The sequence below is a fragment of the Rana temporaria genome, chromosome 4, assembly GCF_905171775.1.
Source record: "Rana temporaria chromosome 4, aRanTem1.1, whole genome shotgun sequence".
NCBI classification, from domain to species: Eukaryota; Metazoa; Chordata; class Amphibia; order Anura; family Ranidae; genus Rana; species Rana temporaria.
The window spans coordinates 261,432,515-261,456,500 of record NC_053492.1 but is presented as its reverse complement, the minus strand read 5'-3'; the positions used below and the strand labels follow the sequence as shown (position 1 = coordinate 261,456,500).

Sequence of the window (23,986 nt, the reverse complement as noted above, 5' to 3'; positions counted from 1 at the left end):
TCACTTCTAGGGGTAGGAGTGGGGGACAGCTGAGATTGGTGCTGCAGCCATCTAGGCGAGAATGATTTATCCCTTATTTTTTATATTCCCGAACTTCTCTTTTAAGGCATATGGACCTTTTTTTTACATTGTTTATTAGTACACACCTCCTCCAGTGCCATTTTTATCTATTGCAAACTGAATTAATAAGCAAATCATCTAATTGATAATTTTCCACCCTGGCCGATTGACTTCGTTTGAGCAAATTTGATTTGCAGCGAGTCCAAATAAATCAGAAGGGAAGTTATGGATATTTGATTGTTTGCCTATTTGAACATAAACTCGAAGTGTGTATGGCCAGCATTGGGTTCACTGGTCCCACCCCCCCTTTCACAAATGAGCCACTAGATCACTTCTGCGGGTGACGGAAGGGGGTCAAACCCACCCCCCCTGCCGCCTCCTCTCCTGGGCTCTCCCATCTTATTGTGATGGCTGCCCTGTACAGAGAGAGAGGAACTGATGTTTTTCCCCTCTCTCTGTAACCCTGGAAACCGGGAGCGACGAGTAGTTCGTCAAGACCGGTTTTGCCCCTTTGTTTACCTGGCCACCAGTAGCCAGGTAATAAGGAGGACCTGGTGCAAGGAATGTTGTTTATCCCTTGTGATAGCAATAAAGTTGTTACTAAAAGGCTAAAAAAAACTGATAAAAAATGTGTATAAAATAACGAATACAAAAAAATGTAATTGCCCCCTGCGCTTATGTGCAAATGTGGATGCATACCTTACTCCTGCACATATATGTAAACGGTGATTGCACCACACATGCGAGATATTGTTGTGAACGTCAGAGCGAGAGCAATAATTATAGCACCAGACCTCCTGTGCAACTCAAAGCTGGTAACCTGTAAAGAGGTTTAAAGCATCACCTATGGAGAATGTTAAGCACTGTAGTTTCCCTCCATTCCAGGGGCAGACACAGTTTTTAGGCATGACATGTTGGGTATCTATTTACTCAACGTAACATCATCTTCACACATTATACAACAAAATTGGGCTAACTTTAGTAGGATTTTTTATTAATTCCTGAAAGTGATTGTTTTTTAATCCCAAAAAATGTGTTTGAAAAACCTCTGCACAAATACAGTGAGACATAACAAATGGCAACACCCACCATTTTATTCTGTATGGTCTCTGCTAAAAAAAATATATATGTGATGTTTGGGGATTCTAAGTAATTTTCTAGCAAAAAAAAAAGTAGATTCTTACATGTGGCAAGTGGTTAATAACATTAACACTGCAGTATCACATGGAAAGATTCCAGCATTTGCCCATTATGTTGTTTGTGTCTGTGTTTTTTATTTAGAAAAAAAACATTTTGTTCTCCATCTGCCTGCACAGTACTGCCCCTAATGTATATAAATGTAACATTATTATTTGATATGCATTGTTTTGTTTACAAAACAACACAAAAGATACATTTGGTGCCATTGCTTCCATCTGGTCTCCATCTCCATCTAATCTCCTGGTTGCCTGTAGCTTCAGAAACTACAAGTCACAGATCCAAAACCAGTCCCAACAAGTCACTTTTCAGGCTTATTCTGGGTCAGTGACTGTGAAATCAGAGGGTCAGTATGACATCCAGGCAACTAGAATTTTATGAAAGGTTCCCAAGTCATGTTTCTATCATAGCAAGTCACTTTTAGAAATAAATATTTGTCACATACATTGCACTACAGCATGTATTCTATCCTACTACAGATGTCTGGTCTTTCAGCTTGAGCATAAGCTTGGTATTTCTTTGGAAAACAAAATCTAACCGAAGATTTGTATTGTTTTCTTGCCACAGTATAACAAATACAAGGTGTTTGATTGTATTGGATTTTTTTTTTGATGTATACTAATAAAGGGTTATTTTTAAAATGTATTATCATTTATGTTGTTTGATTTAATTTCTTTTTCTTTTTCTTTAAAGCCAACGGAATCTGGCTGAAATTACAGAACTGATAAACACAGCTTTCCTAGTCCACCGTGGGATTGTTAATATTGAGGAGCTAAAGAGTTGTGACGGTCCCCTTAAGGACATGCAGTTTGGGAATAAAATGGCTATACTAAGTGGAGATTTCCTACTAGCAAATGCTTGCACTGGATTAGCACAGCTACAGAACACAAAGGTATAGTAAAACCACATCAATATATGTTGGTGAACATGTTCCTGTAATGTCAGAAAGTTTAATCCATTTATTATAATCATACAGTACAGAACACAAGATGTATATTCATAGACCCTGGGTTATAGACCGGTAACTTCAGGTGATTGGACACTGGCAAAGCTGTGCTGGACACACCCACTGGAACATACCCCTGTGGCGCTACTTCACTACACAAGACCTCAGTTTTTGCTAATTTTCTTAGGTAATGGACTGCCTTTTTCTTATGGAGAAATCATTTGCTTTACTTATTATTTTACTTAAGATTTTTCAATCAAGTCCTTACTGTCTTCTAACTCAATAATAGAAGCAGGGTTGCCAACTGTCAGTAAATTCACAGACAGTTTGTAAAATCCATGATTTTTACATCTGTCCCTGAATGTCCATTACCCATGATCCATGCATGGTTGGATAAACACTGTCCAGTCTTCTCTGCTGTTCACACTGCAGAATTATAAAAAAATATATATCGCACTGACACCTAAACAGCAGCCAGCACAGCAATAGACAAAATGCAAACAGGTGATTATAACATATTTGCAGTGAAAAAACTCTGTATAACTACAGAATTTGAAATGTGTGACCAATAACTGGTGTGATCAAAATTGATGTCATCGTAAATAGATACAGTAGATATTATGCAATGGTTGTGACCATAAAGTACAAAATTAGTGTACATAATTAGTGTACTTAATAAAAATAGGAACACTCAAATTTAGAAGGATAACATGAGCGCTTGATGCAAAAACATCAATGTTCACAACGCAATGGCATCAGCAGGGCTCGATCTGACACGTTTTGTCTAAGAAGACATCATCTGGGGACATCATCTCCTGTTCACGTTGTACTACTGAAAAATTGAATGCAAATTACCTCAACTGTCACCGCCTGGACCAAGGGTAATGGGTTGTTCATCTTGACATCTTCAATCTGCTATGTCAGAAATAGGGAATCCTATGTGGACATCCTGGGCTTCAGTTACAACACGTTACGCCTGTTTGTAGCCAGGATCAAATATCCTCTAACACTTGGCATAGGATGCTCTATAAATTTCCAAAACCCTGTTCCAGTTCATATATGCCATTCCTCCAATGCAAATCGTGCCACGACTACTTTAGTACACAGGTATACACAAACTTCTAGAAGACAATCCTGGGCTTTTTCCATCAGGCCAGACCCTCTGTCTCAAGGCCCCAGTCACTAATTCTGCCATCCCCTTTGAACCCATCAGGGAACTCTGTTTGGATGATGGCTTTCTCGTGACCATCATGTTAGTCAGACATATCTCTGAAATAGCACTTCTCTTTTATTAGGAGCCATTCCTGATCCTTCACAAATACCAAGTAGTCTTGCACCTGAGACCCACTTTTCCACCTAAGGTGGTATCCAGTTTACACCTCAATAAAGACAAAGTCCTTCTCTCCTCGTGCAGTAAGTACCCCAAAGAGATTGCTCCTCATTGTCTGGCTGCTGTTAGAGTTATTAGGGTTTATCTAAAAGCTCAGCTTTATGTAAGAAAAGAGGGAATTTCTCTTTATCTTGTTGTCAAGGCCTAGCAAAGGACATCCTGCTTCAAAATCCACTATTGGCAAATTAATAACATCTCATCTCAAGAGCTTGCTAAAAAAATCTCAAGAGCTCCAAAGGATAAGACACCTCCAACACTCATAAGTGTTCACTCCCCATATCTTGAGTGATTCCTGGGCATTGTGACATCAAGCCTCTGTTGTCCAGCCTAGCAAGGCCGCTACCTGATCTTCAGTTCATACCTTTGCCAAGTTCTACTAGGTGTAATGTCTGCAGATTTAGCTTTTGGCAGCAAGGTTCTTGCAGCAGAACTCTGAGTTGGGTCTGTTGATCCTTAATATTGCTGTGCCTGTTGGCACAGATTTTTTTGCCTTGTTGTGGCCCATTTTTCCCTATTCATTGCTTGGAGATGTTCCAGGGTCTGTGAATATCTAGCCTGAGTCCTGTACTGCATGAACAATATAGAGGAATTTTGACTTACCTGTAAGTTACATACCTTACAGTACAGTACAGGACACCCTCCCCTCTATTCCTGTGTTACTCTGCGTTGCTTGCTAAAAAACGGAGGACTCACGGAGTGGGGTAGGGTTATATGGCTACGCTCTAGGGGCGTGTCCATCAAAGCTTTGCCAGTGTCCAATCGCCTGAAGGCACCAGCCTATAAACCAGAGTCTATGACTATCCAGTCTGTGTCCTGTATTCAAATCATCTGTGAAAAACAAAGCCCAATGATAGTTATCCATGTAGAGCAGGGATAAGCAATTAGCGGACCTCCAGCTGTTGCAAAACTACAAGTCCCATCATGTCTCTGCCTCTGGGTTCATGCTTGTGGCTGTCAGAGTCTTGCTATGCCTCATGGGAATTGTAGTTCTGCAACATCTGGAGGTCCGCTAATTGCATATCCCTGATGTAGAGCTTTATTTGATCCTTCACCACAAGTACTTTGTACACTCACCAAATATATTTCTATCTATAAAATAGAATAGCCAAATGCACTCAATTACTGTTGTGAAACTCCTTCCAGGGATTTACTACTCTACTCCTTCAATATCCATTAGAGAAAATACTCATAATGCATTTATTGGTGACTCAAATTGCAAATAACATTATAAAAATGTACTGTACAAGCTCCTAAGGATGTCGGGCAAAACAGTTGCAGAGCAAGGTTATCTGCCTGAGGTCCTGCCGCCACTCTTTACCAGATTGGCAGATGTAAGTGATATCAGTGGCATAGGTTTTAGCCATATATGGGTACTGTATTTTTATTCGTTTTTATTTGTTTTTATTATGTTATTTGCAATTTGAGTCACCAATAAATACTACAGTATGAGTATTTGTTGCTGGTTGTTCGAATTGCATGTTAATGCTGTATATATATACCTGGATGGAATCATGAGATTAATGATTGGAGAGAGAAACAACTTTACAGTCCATATTGGAGTTACACAACAGTATTGAGTGCATTTGGCTGTTCTATTTCATAGACGGCAATATATTTTGGTGAGTGTTCATCTCTACTATTTGGTGGAGGCACGAAACTGCAGGATATACTTTATTGTGAAGGATCAGATAAAGCTCTACTTGGATCACCTTATCATTGGACTTTGTCTTTCACAAATGATTTCAATACCATATTTCAGTTCCATTTATATATGGACGCTTACTAAGATCTTCACAGGTGTAATATATATCTTTTCATGTTTTATATTAAGCGCTGCATTTATTTATTTTTTATTTCTTCAGGGTGTAATTTAGAGCCGGTTCACAGAGGGGCGACCTGGGATCCGACTTCAAGTTGCCCCAAGTCGTCCCAAGTCGTGTGGTTGAGAAAATCAATGGAAGTGAATGAGAGCCGTCTTAATACACACTACTGAAGTCGCTCCGACTTCAGAAAAGGTTCCTGTACTACTTCAATCTGACTTCTAGGCAACTTGTACCCATTGATTTCAATGGAAGTTGCCTCAGAAGTCTGATCACTGTCTTAACTGAAGCAACAATACAGGAAGAGAACATACATTTCTCAGGCAAACGCCTCCCTCCCCCCCTCCCTTCCACAGAGCTGATTGTTGTTTGATTGGCCACTGGAAAGCCTCCTGTCCTGGAGGCGACTTGAAGTTGCCGTGTACTGTCCTGGAGGCGACTTGAAGTTGCCTTGTAAGTTGCCTGATGATTCATACTCAAGTCGTGTCCAAATTGCCTCCCAAAGTTGTGCTGGAAGTCGTGTTGCCCCTGTGTGAACCGGCTCTAACTGTATATCTGTGCCCATTTGCACGCAGCTTGTTTTTCACCACTAACCGCTAACTTAAATATGTTGATTTGAAACTCCAATACATTTGTCTTATTTTCTCCCTTTTGTGCTGTTAAATATACAATTAAAAGAGTTGTATTAAATCTATTAGACAAACACAAAAAAAGTAGCTGTTCATTGAACCAGAAATCTTGTGAGCTGATAACTTTCGTTTTCTGCCTTTTGGTTATCAGTTATGTAGTCCCAAGATGACATAGGTGATATCACTGCTTATTACAGTTGTCATTCTCGGACAGGGGGTATGTTAATGGTAGGATCTTCAGGTTAAAATAAAGGGAAAAACAAGTGTGAAAAGAGACCACTAATGGGGTCACGGCATCTAAGGTCAGGTAAGCTCCAATAATATACATTTTTGTTCTTGGGTTTAGATATGCTTTAAAGCCCAGTAAAAATCTTGTTTTAAAGTACTGTACGGCAGCCAGACTTATATTGTAAGCTGCAATATAGTAAATGTTTACTTTTGGGTTGAATACTTGCAGCAGCACATAGTGTAAAAAAGAACCCCATATTTATTACTGTATATGCAACCTGGTTACAATACCGTATTAAATAAAAAGGGTTTAATTGGTCTTTCAATTAAATCATATAAAAAAGGTGTATGTTGTACACAGACATTTTTTTTTCTACATTGGTAACAATGCTTATAAAGTTTTGGTAGGATGCTTTCAGCACACAATTATTTCATAACTTGGACTGCAAACTGATTTGCCAGCACACATTGTCTTGGCACATTCTGGTATGATGCCATTTCACCCAGGCCAATTAAACACAGACAGGTTTTCTAAAGGTAAATTCCGTTTTTAGAGTCTCACTGCTGCCATCTAGGGATTGCTAGAGAACTGTCACTGGAGAGAGGGAGCAACAAGAAGCTTATAACAGTATTTGTACTCAGGTACTGTTAATTAAGCCCACTATACACGTTACATACCTAAACTTACTGTTCAGTTTCTATCTAGTCAGATTGGCCCTTGTATAACATTGTGTGCTTTGTTATTGGTACATCTACAAGTGTTTGTACAGTCAGATTACAAAGTGTAGAGCTCAAGATAGTTGAGCAAGAGGAATGGCATAGGTCACTTTATTAGAAAAACCTTAGAGCTGTTACCTATGCTGGAAGAGTTTAATGGTATAATTGGGGTTGCTTTGCTGTCTCTGGGCCTGAATCTTTTACAGTCACTAAGGGACAACAAAATTTAAAGGTATGTAAGGAAAATCTATATTAGAATATTATGCAGCCTGTGTGTGATTTGTAACAATAATAATGTCTTTTTTTGCTCCTGCATCTAATTACATGTTGTTCTTTATCATTCATTAAGGGACACAGAATCTTTTTTTTTTTTTTTTTTTCCTGATTTGATTAGGTTATATTGCTACCTTTTTAGTTTTTTTTGTTTGTTTGTTTTCAGGTATTCAATTTGCATATCCTATAATCAGTAGGTACATGTTAAGAGCCATTTGTTAAACTGGGTATGGAAAATCATCACTAGTAACTGGAATATTTGTCATTTTTTTTTATTTTATTTGCAAATCTGTTTCTCTATGTAATATTTATGAAGATCCACAGGTGACATATCTACCATGGGATTGTTTGTCAAAAAGGCAATTTCTTTATTTTTTTTGTAAAATAAATACTGATATCCCTTATATTTCCAGAAATATCTATATGTTCATAGTATATTACTGCTTTAGCATAAGCCAAGAGCCATTTTGGAGCTATTTCACTCATCACACTTAGGGCAGCCCATCCACCTGCATGGGCTGTGCTATATGTGGCTTATGGGGCATGTTGGCGTTTTGTGGGTTGCTTGTTTTTTACTGTGCATTTTGGAGCATTTGCCATTCGTTTTTTCTGCGTTTGCTTCTGTGTTTGGTGTGTTGTTAACAATTAATGGCACTGAAAGTACAACTAGTAATTTCAGGTGTATAAAGGTGACCATACACTATACAATCTGATTGTACAATCTCCTTTAGGTCTGCCATCAATTATGTAGTGTAAGGGCCTGCCTGATTGGATACAGAGCAATTGGCTAGATAGGTGTTTTCTCCTATTATATTAATTTGGTAAATCTAAAGGAGATTGTACAATCAGATTGTATAGTGTATGGTCACCTTTATACACCTAAAATTACTAGTTGCGCTTTCAGTGCCATTAATTATTAACAACACACCAAACACAGAAGCAAACACACATTTTGCCATATAAAAAAATGAGTGGCAAATGCTGCAAAACGCACAGTAAAAAACACACAACCCACAAAACGCCAACATGTCCCTCAAAGCCACATATAGCACAGCCCATGCCCATGCATTCAAAAAACAGGTGGGCATGGATGGTGAGCTGCTTTGGTGGTTTAATGGGCCACTTGCCTGGACTTGCCCCCCAGGCCTAAGGCTGCCAGACCTCCCCCTGGTGACAGAGGTCAGTACAGGCTTGCTTTAAAGTAGAATTGAACTGGGGGGGGGGGTCATTTGTAGGATCAGCTGACAACATATGCCCCATAGTAAGCCTATGGGTGATGTCACTACCCAGCTGTTGTAGGCACCCTCTTCTCGCCCATGAAGATGGCCTCTGGAGAGATCACGTGACCAGACCAGAGTTTTACATCCAAAGGCTAAGGATTTTCATCATAAACTATATTGACCAAAAATGATATATGTTCTCTTGTTGGGGTATAAACATACATTTTTACCCACAAGGTCTAGAATACATACAATATTAAATTGACATGTTTGGGAAAGAGCAACATTATAATTTCTTTTAATTATTTTTTTACTGTTTAAAGCACACCCCTGGGTAAATATTAATGCTTTATTTTTCTGCCTTCTGAGCAAGATATACTCCATAGTCCACCACCAGGTCCCTGGTTCCTCACCAGTACCAATTGCTACACATGTGGCTGTGTCAGCTGGTCCTTGTCATTCCTCTTGCGCTGTTGTCTGACAAAAGAGTGAAGACTCAGAACTGAAGTGTTGTGTGACCGACGTTTTACGTGAATAAAAAGGGCATTTACGTAGGATTAGGGTGACCCCATAGAACTCCTTTAACACAAGGATTTTCTTTTTTTGGATAGCCCAAGGCAATGTAAATGTGTTTCTCTTATCACTTCCTCCTCCCTGAGAAGCATAGTTCAAAGTTACATTTCTAGTACTAATAAGCTACTATGTCCTTTTATCTTGCTCTCCCTGATTCACTTCTTGCAGTTTCCCCTCTTGGGGCTGGCAATTAGTTGTGAATATCCAAAGCCATAATGAAAAGCAAAGCTATTTCATAATTGTCAGTGGTAAAATTAGCAAAGTCAATTATTTTCCCCGAGGCATTTTTAGTGTAGATATTAAGAGGATAAAAAATAATTGCCTTAGGTAGCACTTTGATTTTTAAATAACACAAATAACATGTTCATAATTCTTCTAATTGCTCTGCTCTTGTTGCACTTTAGCTTGCTAAATATTTAGTCCAAAGTTAATTAAAATTGCTGTCTTTTTATGTTAATAACTTATGAATAATGTACAAAATAAAATAGAAGTAGTAGATTTAATAGATACAGTATACCAACTCGAGCTTTATACCGGCCATATTTTATGGTCAAAAGTAAACCTATCAACAGTGAATTTACCATAATTCTTGTTTTGCAGTGTTGATGAATGTATACATTTTTGATACGTCTCTTTTAAGTCAAAGTTAATTACAATGATTACAATTGTGATCTTTCTTGGTGGCGGGTAACCTATTCGATTTTGTGGGCTCCACATCGTATGAATTGCTAAGAGCAATGAAAATAAGTAAGTGAACCGGAATAACGATGGTTATGCAAATGATTGACCTCTCTCAGATGTAGACACTTTTGCATGGGTACATGGGTACATTTTCATTGCTGCTATTTTTTTTTTTTAATTTTTGTTTGTTCTTTGGGAGTTTTAAAACCAGCAATGGTATTTAGAACGAAAACAATAAATAAAAATGAAAGTGGTTGTAAAGTCAAATACCCCCTTTTTTGTATCCTCTCTGCTTTATGAAGTACTGTGTGTTTTTTTTTTTTTTTTTTTTAATTATGATTCTTAATACCTTTCCTCACTGCTGCTCTGCGGTCACGTGATCCTCCTAGGTAATACCAGGGCTATTCCAAGAAAATGCTAAATGAACCCAGCTGGCTGGGGGTGGGGGGCACAAATTGCCTCCAACTAAACACCCCAACACACACCTACTCTGGGGCCACCCTGTGGCGGATTTAAAATACCGGAGGGGAGAAACAGCACCACCCTCGAGAGGTGGCCTCCACGGAAGTGACAAAACTCTGGAGCTATATGTCTAGCCACTGCATTATTATTTAGTACAGAAACCAAATTCCACAAAACAAGAAACGTATGCATTGTTCGAAAAAGGAAAGAGAGGGGTAAAAAGAGAAAACCGGAATATACCTTAAATCTTGCAGGGAATATTCACACCCACACCAAGCCCGTCTTCCTGTAGGAGGAAATGTTTATAGAAATGGGGGGAGTCCCATCTCGACAAGAAGCGAATCCCGGCCCCCCTATTGTCCTGGCTGAATACGAGTTCTAAGGGATGGTTCTGCCAACTCCAGCAATGCCAGATCTAAACTGGAGAGGACATTTGCCCTGGGTCATAGATGTAGTCCAGCCAGCATTTTGGGAGCAAGCGTTTTGCCGCGTTCAGTAGATGAGGCAATGCGCTTTTTTGTAATTGAGATTGGAGGGAAATGCAAGAGGAAGTGAATTAGGGATAGAGGAAAGGATTATAATTTTTTTTTTAAATGGACGCACAGTACTTTAGATCTTCATAAAACAGAGAGGATACAAGTAATATGGTTATGTATTGCAGCAGAAATAGCGTCAGGGTCACGGAGACACATAAACTGACCATTGGAAAAATGGAGAAAGTGCATAGAAGGGCAACTAACTGATAAGAGGCATGGAGGAGCTCAGCTATGAGAATAGATTAGAGGAACTGAATATATTCTCTATTGCAGGGTTCGACAAAATCCGGGCGCCTGGTCGCAATTGCGACTAGAATTCACGACCTGGTGCCCAGGGAAGCTTAGGCCTGCAGAAGGCTGCAAAGCCGCGGCAGGGGAGGTGGGGGCGCACTGAGACACAGGATACCCCATCCTGTGTCTCCGTGCGGCCCCACCTCCCCTGCCACGCCGGCTGGTAATTGAGACCGTGGCTTTGCGGCCCTCTGCAGGCCTAAGCTTCCTTCTGTGATCTGGCGCCATCTTGTGGTGGCCGTTGGCATGACAAGTAAACCAGCAATTCAGCAATTCTAATGGAGCTTCCCTAGTGTTTTCACTGCCATCTCCTTCCCTCTAATTCCCTCTTATTAGAGCCCCCAAACATTATATATATTTTTTATTCTAAGATCCGCTCCGTGTGTCCGCTTTGCTCAGCGGGGATCCTCCGTAAAATCCCCGCTGAGCTGGCAGCTGACAGGGCGGTCCCCGCACACTGTGCAGGGACCGCCCTGTGTTTCCTCCGCTCTCCCCTATGGGGGATCGGACGAACACGGACCGTATGTCCGTGTTCATCCGATCCTATCCGGCAGACGGAAGAAAAATAGGATTTCTTCCGTCTGCAAATGCGGATCTTTGCGGAGGCGGACAAATTACGTGTGCCAGCAGATGTTTATCCGCTGACACCCGTAATCACATAGGGACCCATGTATGTCCCGTTTTCATCCGCAAACGGACGGATGAAAATACGGACATAGTGTGAAAGGGCCCTAACACCCTAGAGAATAAATGACGGTCTGGCAATACTTTCTGTCACACCATATTTGCGCAGCGGTCTTACAAGCGCACTTTTTTGGGGAGAAAATACACTTTTTTTTATTTAAAAAATAAGACAACAGTAAAGTTAGCCCAATTTTTTTTATATTGTGAAAGATAATGTTACGCCAAGTAAATTGATGCCCAACATGTCACGCTTTAAAATTACGTCCGCTCGTGGAATGGCGAAAAACTTTTACCCTTTAAAATTTCCATAAGCGATTTTTTTTTAAATTCTACAGGTTGCATGTTTTGAGTTACAGAGGAGGTCTAGGGCTAGAATTATTGCTCTCGCTCTACCAATCGCGGCAATACCTCACATGTGTGGTTTGAATACCGTTTACATATGCGGGTTACTACTCACGTATGTGTTCGCTTCTGCGTGCGAGCTCGGCGGGACGGGGTGCGTTTTCTGGCTCCTAACTTTTTTAGCTGGCTCCTAGATTCCAAGCAAATTTGGCAAAACCTGCTCTATTGAGAAGAGGAGATTAAAGGGAAATATGATCAACATGTACAAATACATAAGGGGTCAATATAGTGAACTTGGTGTTGAGTTATTCACTTTAAAGTCATCACAGAGGACAAGAGGGCATGCTTTACATCTAGTGGAAAAAAGATTTAGGGGCAGATCCACATACAAATAGATGGGCGCAGCGTATGTGAGATACGCTACGCCGCTGTAACTTACTTTTGGCCGGTCCGAATCCCCAAAGAATTTGCGCCGTAAGTTACGGCGGCGTAGTGTATCTCAAGCGGCGTAATGGCGCGGAATTTAAATCGGCGATTAGGGGGCGTGTTTCATTTAAATGAAGCGCGTCCCCGCGCCAAATGAACTGCGCATGCGCCGTTCCTAAATTTCCCGCCGTGCATTGCGCAAAATGACGTCGCAAGGACGTCATATTTTTTTAACATAGACGTGACTTACGTACATTCCGATTCACGGACGAGTTACGAAAAAAAAAATCAAATTAAAAGCGGGAACGACGGCCATACTTAACATGGCAAGTCTAACTATATGCCGCAAAACACCAGCTTTAACTATACGCCGGAAAAAGCCGACTAGAGACAACGTAACAGAATGCGACGGCCGCGCGTACGTTCGTGGATCGTCGTAAATCGCTAATTTGCATACCCTACGCGGAAAACGACGCGAACTCCACCCAGCGGACGCCGAAGTATTGCATCTAAGATCCGAAGGCGTACAAAGCCGTACGCCTGTCGGATCTAACCCAGATGCCGTCGTATCTTAGTTTGAGGAAATTTGAAAGTACGCCGGCGTATCAGTAGATACGCCGGCGTACTCTCTCTGTGGATCTGCCCCTTAATCTCCAAATACGGGAAGGTTTATTCACAGTAAAAGCTGTGAAAATGTGGATTAGACTCCCTCCAGAGGTGGTTCTGGCCAGCTCAGTAGATTGCTTTAAAAAAGGCCTGGATTCTTTCCTTAATGTACATAATATAACTGGGTACTGACAGTTATAGGTAAAGTCGATCCAGGGAAAATCTGATTGGGATCAGGAGGGATTTTTGGATCAAGCAAATTGGATCAAGCTTTGCTGGGGTTTTTCGCTTTCCTCTGGATCAACTGTGGGTATAGGATTGTAAATATCAGATTGTATGATTTTTTTTTTCTCTCTCTCTTTTTATTGGTTGAACTTGATGGACTTGCGTATTTTTTCAACCTAGCTATGTAACTATGAATCAGCAGCCATGTTTACCTTGATCAGTTCACATAGAGGGACACAGGAACAGGTAGAATCAACCAGGTATTTAAGAACATAGAAAGGGACAAATTACCCTGTTGTTCATGCTTTAAAGAGTTTTCAAGGGTTACAGCTTCTTTAAATACACTGATGTGTTTTTATTTGTAATAATATGCACTGTTACAAACAGTGTTAAAATAAAAAGTACAAAAACAAGCAAAATACTTAGTAAAACTGCTGTTAATGTATTAAAAAAATGGCCAGGTAGAGAAGCAGGAAAGATGGTGGAGAACTGGATCTGTAGAAGACACAGACAAAATGACAGGGCTTTGGAAACAAGGCTGGGTGAAGTTAAATAATTTTCCAGCACCCAAGAACAAGTGGTGACTGACACAATTCTGCTAACTGCTGGGAGCTTCTGGTTACAGAGCTCATCAGCCACAGAAGGTTGGTGCCTCTACGGGTAATACTTTACATGGCATTATAGAAACGCGTGATCTTTACTGAGGCTTCAAATAGTGGATTTTGTATATTGTATCTATTAACCAATAAAAACGACAAGAAACAAAGTAACTATAGACAGCTAGTAGGCTGCTGCACTAGAGCAACTTCAGTTTTATTTGACATTTCAATTAGAAAGGAACTTTGTGTACCTTTCTAATGTAGCACGTTTGAACAGAGGCTCTGGATCAATTCAAATACTGTACTTGAGAGTGGTCTCTTTTGCTACTTCCATAACACTACTACATTTTCATGAGATCTAGTAAACTCTACATGCTGGGTAAAGCTGATCTTGACTGCATCTGAGCACAACAAACCAAAAACACTTTTTTAATTAATTTGTAATATTTAAAGCAAATTCACCCATCCATCAATGCTTTAGTTTGTTGAGAAATCACATTAAAAAACACAACTGTAGTCTCTTGAGCCATGGCCATCTTGAATAAGGGCAAATTATTCACATAGCATTTTCATCCTGGAATCCATCTGCCCTTAGCTGAGGCATGCATGCAGGAGGGTGTGCTTACCTGAGAAAACCGCCCGTCCTCTTCTCTCCTCTTCCCCTGAAGACTCCTGGAATGTGACATCATTTGCCTAGGCAAGAAACCAGGAAGTGGCCTGAAGAAATGTAACAACATTTTTTAAAACAAGTAAATATAATATACTTTTGTATCTATTTACTATTGAAAGAAGGATTAAAAAAAATTCAATGTTGATTGGGAAAGTAGTTTCACTTGAAAGTAGAGCACCAGTCATTGCTTACTGGGTACATATACCCTCTTCCTGCCCAGGCACAATTTCAGCTTCCGGCACTGCGTCGCTTTAACTGACAATTGCGTGGTCATGTGACGTGGCTCCCAAACAAAATTGACGTCCTTTTTTCCCCACAAATAGAGCTTTCTTTTGGTGGTATTTGATCACCTCTGTGGTTTTTATTTTTTTTACTATAAACAAAAAAAGAGCGTCAATTTTGAAACAAGCACAATATTTTTTACTTTTTGCTATAATATTAAAAAAAATTTTTTTAACTATTTTTTTCTCAGTTTAGGCCGATACGTATTCTTCTACATATTTTTGAAAAAATAAATAATAAATCGCAATAAGCGTATAGTGACTTCTTTGCGCAAAACAAAATAGGGGACATAATTATGACATTTATTTATTTTTTATTAGTAATGGCGGCGATCTGCGTATTTTATTGGGACTGCGACATTATGGGACCATTCACCTTTATACATCGATCAGTGCTATAAATATGCACTGATTACTGTATAAATGTGAATGGCAGGGAAGGGGTTAACACTAGGGGGTGAGGAAGGGGTTAAATGTGTTCCCTACTAGTAATTCTAACTGTGGGGGAAGGGGACTGACTGGGGGAGGTGACCGATCTGTGTCGCTATGTACAAGGGACACAGCATCGGTCTCTCCCTGACAGGCCGTGGATCTCTGTGTTTACACACAGAGATCCATGGTCCTGCTCAGTTACTGGGCAATCACGGCCGCCGGGCACGCGCATTGGGTTCCCAGTAACCGGTAGTAAGGTGGTTAAGGAAGAGTAGTGGTTAGAACCTTAATTAGGCCTGGTTTGTTGTCTGTGTCTCAGGATAATCTGGGGCTGTGAGGATATTTTTTGTAACCAGGAAGATTTTTTCTGCCGTCTTATGGTCCCATCTATGGCGCAACAGGTGTACTTAGTACATTTTTCTCCACTACAGGTTTACATCAATTTAATTTTACAAATGACACAAACTGTTTATCAAGAGTTGTCAGTTTCATAATTATTTTCCATTATAAATATGTGGGCATCTGTCCATTCTTCATCTCCACGGTCAGCTTCTATATACCAACATCTTTGCTGAAGGGGAATGCAGTAACAGAAGATGTGTGCCAACACCGTTAAATTGTTTTTCTGTGGCATTGCAGCTCAGACTAAGTTTTGGTTCTGCCTGAACACCTCCTGTCCTGAGTACAACTTGTGCTATTTAATAAATAATGTTTATCTGGTGCCTTGGTACTGTTGTTGGATTTGGTAATCTGTGTTTATGTCAAATGTCACCAGAGGAGCAAACCTGAGGGCCATGACCTGAATCACACAGCAAAGCACTTACCTTCTTGCAGGAGTTTCTGGTGTAACTGGAGGCTTTTGAGGCTCCACTTGCAGGACCCCCTTGGATCTTTTACTGGTAACACAAAGTCCATACGAACCTGTTATATTGCTAGCCATCAGCAGTATTCGATAAATTCTCTTGACAGCCTTTTTAGAACATGTGAATTTCTAGCAGCAGTCTATGTTAATTTGAAGAATTGTTGATAATATTACACGCTTAATTTTCTTGTTTGTCATTTCTTTCTCTGACACTTTCTATTAGTAAGAAGCAAGCATCTGAAAATAGAACCAGCAGAACATGTTCCACTTAATTACTCATTTCAGTATCCTGGAAGAGTTTCTCACAGTGCAAGACACTGGTTACAAGTTTCAATTTCACAGCATAACAGGACTTGTCTCATAATTAGTCTACAATGAAGATGACTACTGGTTAAAACAGAGTTGGGATTAGATTTTATCACCAATAGAAGAAATGGGACAAGAGAAGGGGTTTACTTTGCACTTGCTGCAAACTAGAAGTACAGGATGAATGACTAAACTCTGTACCAACAATCTAAACTTCACCTTCCTATTAATGACAGCCTGCCAACCTGTGCCAAACAATAGCAGGCAATACAGACCCCCTGTAACCAATTGGACGCTTTAGAAGAAATAGTGAAAAGCAAAGTATTATTGTCTGCCACTATTTGAAACAATGCTAAATACTGTATGAAATGGCAATGCCATTATAACGGAGTTTGTGCCTGATGGCTGTGAAAAGGGCCCTCTGCTTTTGGATTGGAGATGCACAGAAATTTCGGCAGCCGAAAATTGTGTTTTCAGCATTTTGCCGGTAAAGGAAAAGGTGCCGAAAAAGCAAACAATTTTTTCATGATTTTACTGTGCTTCTGGTGTGTTTATCATGGCCGGGTGACTCACAAACCTAACACGGGTGTGTTATTGATGCGTTCTTGCCACATTTTCAATGCATTTCAATGGGTGTGTTTTTGGTGCAGTTTTATTAACTGACCAAAAATGCAGCAAGCAAGATTATTTAACACCACAACGCAAGCGAAACAGACCAGTGTGCAGAATTGCGCTAAAGGTGCTGATAATGACCGGCAATAAATTCATATTCATTTAACCGCTTGCTGACCAGCCGCTGCTGTTATACTACGGCAGGTTGGCTCAGCTGTGCCAATCGCGGTAGCTGTACGTTGGCTCATACACTGCAATTTGTGGGCGCGTGCGGGGGAGCCAATCAGCATGTCTGGACACTCTATGTCTGCAATCGTTCCCCTCAGTGACAGAACCGGATCTGCCATAGTAAACAAGGAAGATCTCCGTTCTAACAGGGGATCACATATAGATCCTGTCTTTCTGCTATGCATGAAGAAGGATCTGTGTGTTGTCCCAGGCAACCCACACAGTTAGAAACACACTGAAGGAACACATTTAACCCCTTGATCGCCCCCGATGTTAACCCCTTCCTTGCCAGTGCCATTAGTACAATGGCAGTGCATATTTTTTTAGCGCTGACCACTGTAATAATGTCATCGATTCCCCAAAAAATTACAAAAATGTTAGTCAGGTGTCCGATCTGTCTGCCGCAGTGTTGCAGCCCCGCTAAAAATCGCTGATAACCGCCATTACTAGTAAAAAAATATATACAATAATAAAAATGTCATAAATCTCTCCTCTATTTTGTAGACGCTATAACTTTTGTGCAAACCAATCAATAAATGCTTTTTGGGATTTTTTTTTTTACCAAAAATATGTAGCAGAATACAAATTGGTCTAAATTGATGAAGACATTTTTTTTTTTTTTTCATTGGGTTTGTTATTATAGCAGAAAATAAAAAATATTGTGTTTTTTTGTTTTCAAAATAGTTTTTTGTTTATAGCGCAAAAAATAAAAACCACAGATGTAATTAAATACTACCAAAAGAAAGCTCTATTTGTGGGGAAAAAAGGATATCAATTTTATTTGGATACAGCATCGCAGGGCCGTGCAATTGTCAGCTAAAATAACGCAGTGCCGTATTGCGAACAATGGCCTGGTCATTTAAGGGGGCAGATCCTTCCAGGGCTGAAGTGGTTAAATTCCTGATATTATAAAATTGAATATAATACAATTTTATATATAAAAAAATGATATACTTGTAATTTTTGGTTTGGTATTGGCCAAGTGTGTCCTGAGATTTTGGTTTTAGCACCAAAATTCCAATTTGGTGCACCTCTATTCTGGAAATCTGCCGAAAAGTCCCAAAAAATTAAAATTTGGGAGCCTTCATGTTGCAAGTCCCCCACTTTTTTTGCAGCATATATATATATATATATATATATATATATATATAATTAGAACTATAGTTGTGCTCATAAGTGTACGTACCTTGGCAGAATTTATGATTTCTTGGCCATTTTTGAGCGCATATGAATGATAAGGCAAAAACTTTTCTTTCACTCATGGTTGGTGTTTGGCTGAAGCCATTTATTATCAATCAACTGTGTTTACTCTTTTTAAATCCTTCTCAAAAGTTGTCATACCCTGGTGATTTTGGCCTGATAACATGCACACAATTTGACACAAAGAGGCTTGAATGGCTATTGAAGGTAACCATCCTCACCTATGATCTGTTTTCTTGTAATTAATGTGTGTGTATAAAAGGTCAATGAGTTTCTGGACTCCTGACAGACCCTTGAACCCTTATCCAGTGCCGCACTGACGTTTCTGGATTCTTAGTCTTGGGGAAAGCAAAAGAATTGTCAAAGGATCTGCGGGAAAAGGTAGTTGAACTGTATAAAACAGGAAAAGGATATAAAAAGATATCCAAGGAATTGAGAATGCCGATCAGCAGCTCTGATCAAGAAGTGGAAAATGAGGGTTCTGTTATGCCGCATACACACCATCACTTTATGTGATGAAAAAAAACGACACTTTCTGTGAAGTAAAAAATGACGTTTTTGAAACTTCAATTTTCAAAGACGAAATTGCCTACACACCATTGTTTTTCTCACAATGTTCTTGCAAAGTGAGGTTACGTTCCACCACGTTTTACCATTGAAGCTTGCTTCATAAGTAGCTTCTGGGCATGCATGGATGAAAAAACGTCTTAGAAAACGACGTTTTTTGCTACACACGGTCAATTTCTGTGAAGTAAAAAGTGCACTTTTGAAAAACGACACATAAAATTGAAGCATGCTTGAATTTTTTTTGATCGTTTTTTACAAGACATAAAATGACGTTTTCCCCCACACACGGTCAATTAAAGTGACGTTTTTGAAAACGTCATTTTTTTCCGTCACATAAAGTGATGGTGTGTACGCGGCATTAAAACCAAACCACGGTCAGGTAGACCAACTAAAATTTCAGCCACAACTGCCAGGAAAATTGTTCAGGATGCAAAGAAAAACCCACAAATAACTTCAGGTGAAATCCAGGATTCTCTGAAAATATGTGGTGTGGCTGTTTCAAGATGCACAATAAGGAGGCACTTGAAGAAAGATGGGCTGCATGGTTGAGTAGCCAGAAGAAAGCGATTACTACGCAAATGCCACAAAGTATCCAGCTTACAATGCGCCAAACAGCATAGAGATAAGCCTCAAACCTTCTGGCACACAGTCATTTTTGGAGTGATGAGACCAAAATTTAGCTTTTTGGCCACATCCATAAATGTTACGTTTGGAGAAGAGTTAACAAGGCCTATGATGAAAGGTACACCATTCCTACTGTGAAACATGGAGGTGAATCGCTGATGTTTTGGGCATGTGTAAGCTACAAAGGCACAAATTATGCCCTTTTTGTGCACCTAGGGGTTACTACACATAGTGCACCTGGGTATGTTAAAGTATGACCCATTCACCCAGATACCATGCAATCCCAATGACCATTATAGGTATAGGTACGTGTGTGTTTGGATGCACATGTGTGTGTGTGTATATATATATATATGTATATACGTAATAATTTTTGCAAAAATGGCTGTGTGTCTGTATGTGCACGTGCATACACATTCGTGTATGTGTGTCCATAATTTTTTTTTTTTTATTATTCTATTTTTTTATTTTAACTATACACAGTGCTGATATTACCAATTGCCATGTGTATGTATATATATTATTTTTTTTTTTCCCGGATGTATGCACAGCCCCGTCTGCAGGTATAATGATTGTGGTTTTCTATGTGAGTGTTTGCAATTTCCTATTCTTGTTTTATTCTTATTTCTATTTTTTAGTCCTGCATTGCTCTGGTTGAGTGAGGGGTTAACATCAGATTCAGCCATTTGGCCCCTCCTTTCTTTTACCATTGCCACTGGGCATTTATTGACGGGGTAGCCGTTCTTTCCGTGACTTTGAAAAAACGCTGTGGCGTGAAACATGTCAGTCATGGCTTCCCTTTGAGCTTACAATGTTCCACTGCTTTAGAGTCCTGTCCTTTGCCTTATTAGTTTCCTTCTTTGTTTGTCTCCATCACTAAGGCAACGCTGACGTCATCCAATCGCGCCCGACTTCCGGGATGTCCACCCTCCACTTGTCAAGGGACTGTGTCGGCTTAGTGTGATATGCCACCATCAGGTAAAGATAAAGAGAGGAAAGGGGCCTCCCCATGCTACTGGAGATGAAGAGACGCTCCACGGAATCCGACTCCAAGGTTAATGGTGCTGAGAATTTGGCTCCAAAGGCGTGTCTTAACTACCAGTAGCAAAACTCCCAGGACCTGGGCAACGAGTATAAGGCTCTGAGGTCGGGAAAAGACTGTCTCCCATTCTTGATAATGTGTTTCACAGTTGTGATCCCCCTGCCTGCCCACACAAAGGGGTCCGGCAAGGTGTATAAGTGGGAGAGCATGGGGTTCCCCCATAACGGCATGTGGGGGGAAATGTGGAAGGGCTTCCTGCCAGGCCCTCACCGTGGTTTGCATAGGAACAGTTATGGACAGGCAAGCTCGTCTGTTCCTGAAGGCAAGGTTACTAAGGGCCGCATAGGAGCCCAAAATAGCTGCCTCAAGGGTAACAGCCACGTTTAGTCTGGGCTGGGAGAACCACCACCTCACTGTGACAAGGATGGCAGCCCAGTAATATAGCTGGAAGTTGGGGAGTGCCAAATCTCCACTCGAAAGGGGAAGGTACAGGATGCGCTTAGCCACCCGAGGGGGCCTCCCAGCCCAGACAAATGGCACCAATACCCCCTCCAACCGCCTGAAGATCCCCTTGGGAAGGTGGGCAGGGGTGTTTCTAAAGAAATAAAGGAACCTAGGCAGGAAGACCATCTTGACTAAATAACACTGCATACTGGTGTGAGAGGGTGAGCACGCCAGGCAGCACACTTAGTGGAGACCTGAGCCATGAGAGGTTGCAGGTTAAGTTTCACATAGTCTGCTATGTCACCAGTAACTGTGATCCCTAGATATTTCATACTCTCGACCTACTGGAGTCGTGTCTGGGTATCGGGGGCGGTGGAACGAGGACGCAGGGGAAAGAGCGCCGATTTGTCCCAATTGATACGTATACCAGAGAACTCGCCAAACCTATTTAAGATAGATATGGCTTTATCGAGGGATGTGAACGCATCTGCTAGATAAAGGACGGTGTCACCCGCATAAAGGGAAATTTTCTCCTCTGTGGGCCCAACTCCGATACCCCTGACCTCACTATCTGATCCAATAAGAGTGGCCAGGGCGATATCACGATTGTCATGTGCCACGATTGAGCAGAAATTAGTCAGACAGACATGCGTTGGTGTACACCCTGGCTTGCGAATTGGCATATAGCATTTTGATCCGCAATTGAAATTTAGGGCCAAAGACAAATTTGGAAAGGACCGCCCAGAGATCGCTCCATTTAATGGAATCAAAGGCCTTTTCCTGTCCACGGAGGCCACCAAACCCTCACCCTCCCGAGCAGCTCTGGCTATGTGAGTAAAGAGTCTTCTAATGTTGATGTCGGTACCCCTACCCGGCATTAACCCAATTTGGTTAGGGTGTATCAGCGCCGCAATAACCACGTTGAGCCGGTTGGCCAAGATCCTAGCCAGTATTTTGGCGTCCACATTGATAAGGGAGATGGGTCTGTATGAGGAGCAGAGGGAAGAGTCCTTCCCTGGTTTCGGTATCACCACAATAACTGCCTTGCCCGAGTTCGGAAGTGACTGCAAGTCGGCCGCCGTGGTCATCATAGCATGGCGCCTAACCATCAGAACGTCCGGGTACTGCTTATAAATATATATATAAATATATAGGTATACCGTTGGGGCTGGGGGTCTTGCCTGGCTGCATGGATTTAAGTGCCTTAAGTGTCTGCTCGACTGTGATGATTCTATCTAGTTCCCCCCTATACTTACCTGTCAGAACAGGAACATTGACCTCCAAAAGGTATGCCGACAGCGCTTTCCCACTGTAGTCCACCCTAGATGAGTAGAGTGTCCTGTAGTACTCGACAAAGCAATTATTGATCTCCTCTGGAAAATAGAGGAGAGCCCCACTTGGCCCTAAGATATGGGGAATACTGGTCCCCTCGGATTGCTCCCTAGAGAGCCAAGTCAGCAGTTTCCCGGATCTCTCTCCCTGCTCGAAGATGCGCTGGGATTGTGCAAGCAGCTTTTTTTGTGTGAGAGAGGTAAAAAGGGAAAGAACCTCCCTAGTCAGGGACTAAAGTCTGATGGGTAGTGCTGGGGGTCTCTAGAGCCGACATATAATGTTTCCTGTAGGGCAGCTGCAGATTCAGCCATGTCTGGGAAAGGATGCGTGCATGCACAATAACATATCTGCCATCAGGATCCAGCGTCACGTCCAGGAGCCTGAAAGGCAGTGACTTATTCACCAACAACTAACGCGTCTCGCAAAATTAGAGTAGGTGGCATGATAATGACTGCCCACCCATGTTTTTTTTAAGGCTAGTGTTCTACTTCCTACCGGGTGGGTTTCCTGGAGTATACAGATGTGTGGGCTGTATGACTTAATAAATTGGAACACCAGAGATCTTTTAACTGAGGAATTCAGACCCCTGGTGTTCCAAGACATGATGTTAAAGGTTGGTACAAATTGGTGAAGAGAGGATGGTACCGCAAACCCCCCCCATAGGAAGTGCCATCCAGATCAGGCAGGCAGAATACATTTGCAAAGCTGATATTCAACATAAGGCGAATAGTATATGAACAGTAAAACATCTCATAAAAGAACTGAAAAACCAAACCAAAAACCAACAGTTCCAACTGTCCCCCCCCACCCCGCCCATTCCCTCACAACTGGGAAGAGCTTCCAACATAAAAACCCAACTCAGCATGCAGGCTGCGTAGAGGTAGCCTGTGTAAGAGGCTCACGCCTCCGGATCTCATGCGTGGGGTATATTGAGCACGGCGATTCTCCACTATGTACTCCTCCACCGGCGACATGAGCACTGACGAGTTAACGTGAAGGCCCCCGTGCAGGTTCAAAGAAAGTGGATTGTCATAATACCTCAGGCAGTCCACCCGGGGAACATGAGTACTGCAATGTAGACCCCCATAGTCCCGAGGGGCAAGTGACATAAAGGTCTCCTGAGCCTGTCAGGGGTACAATTCTTTACGGTGCAAAAAATAAAATACAAAAATTAAGGGAAAAGGGCCCAAACGAGGGCTAGTCAGTGACTGCGTAGCCCAGGTTACCTCTGAAGCCTGTTCCCCAGGCCCATCAGGTATATGACCAGTGGAGAAGTGCTGGGGAACATCCGGATGGTCCTCACCATGAAGGGGGAGAGGAGGGAAACCGAGAGGGGGGAGACCCATCAAACTGGGGAGACCCCCACAAACAGGAAATTGGAGTCAAGTAGGAGGGGGGGAGGCAACAGATTTAAGGTCCCCACCATGGTTGTCATCTCCCGGGATGTCCCAGTCACAGTGTAAAGGGAGAAACAAAAAAAG

At 41.3% G+C, this 23,986-nt stretch overlaps 1 protein-coding gene across 2 annotated transcripts in view; it reads left to right on the top strand.

Moving 5' to 3' along the window:
• PDSS2 (decaprenyl diphosphate synthase subunit 2) overlaps nt 1-23,986 on the top strand; it is a 235,226-nt gene that overhangs the window by 153,764 nt on the left and 57,476 nt on the right. For both annotated transcript variants that reach the window (XM_040350191.1, XM_040350192.1), the window contains one exon: nt 1,951-2,149. In XM_040350191.1, the coding sequence (XP_040206125.1) occupies nt 1,951-2,149 (199 nt within the window). The remainder of the gene's footprint in view (nt 1-1,950; nt 2,150-23,986) is intronic.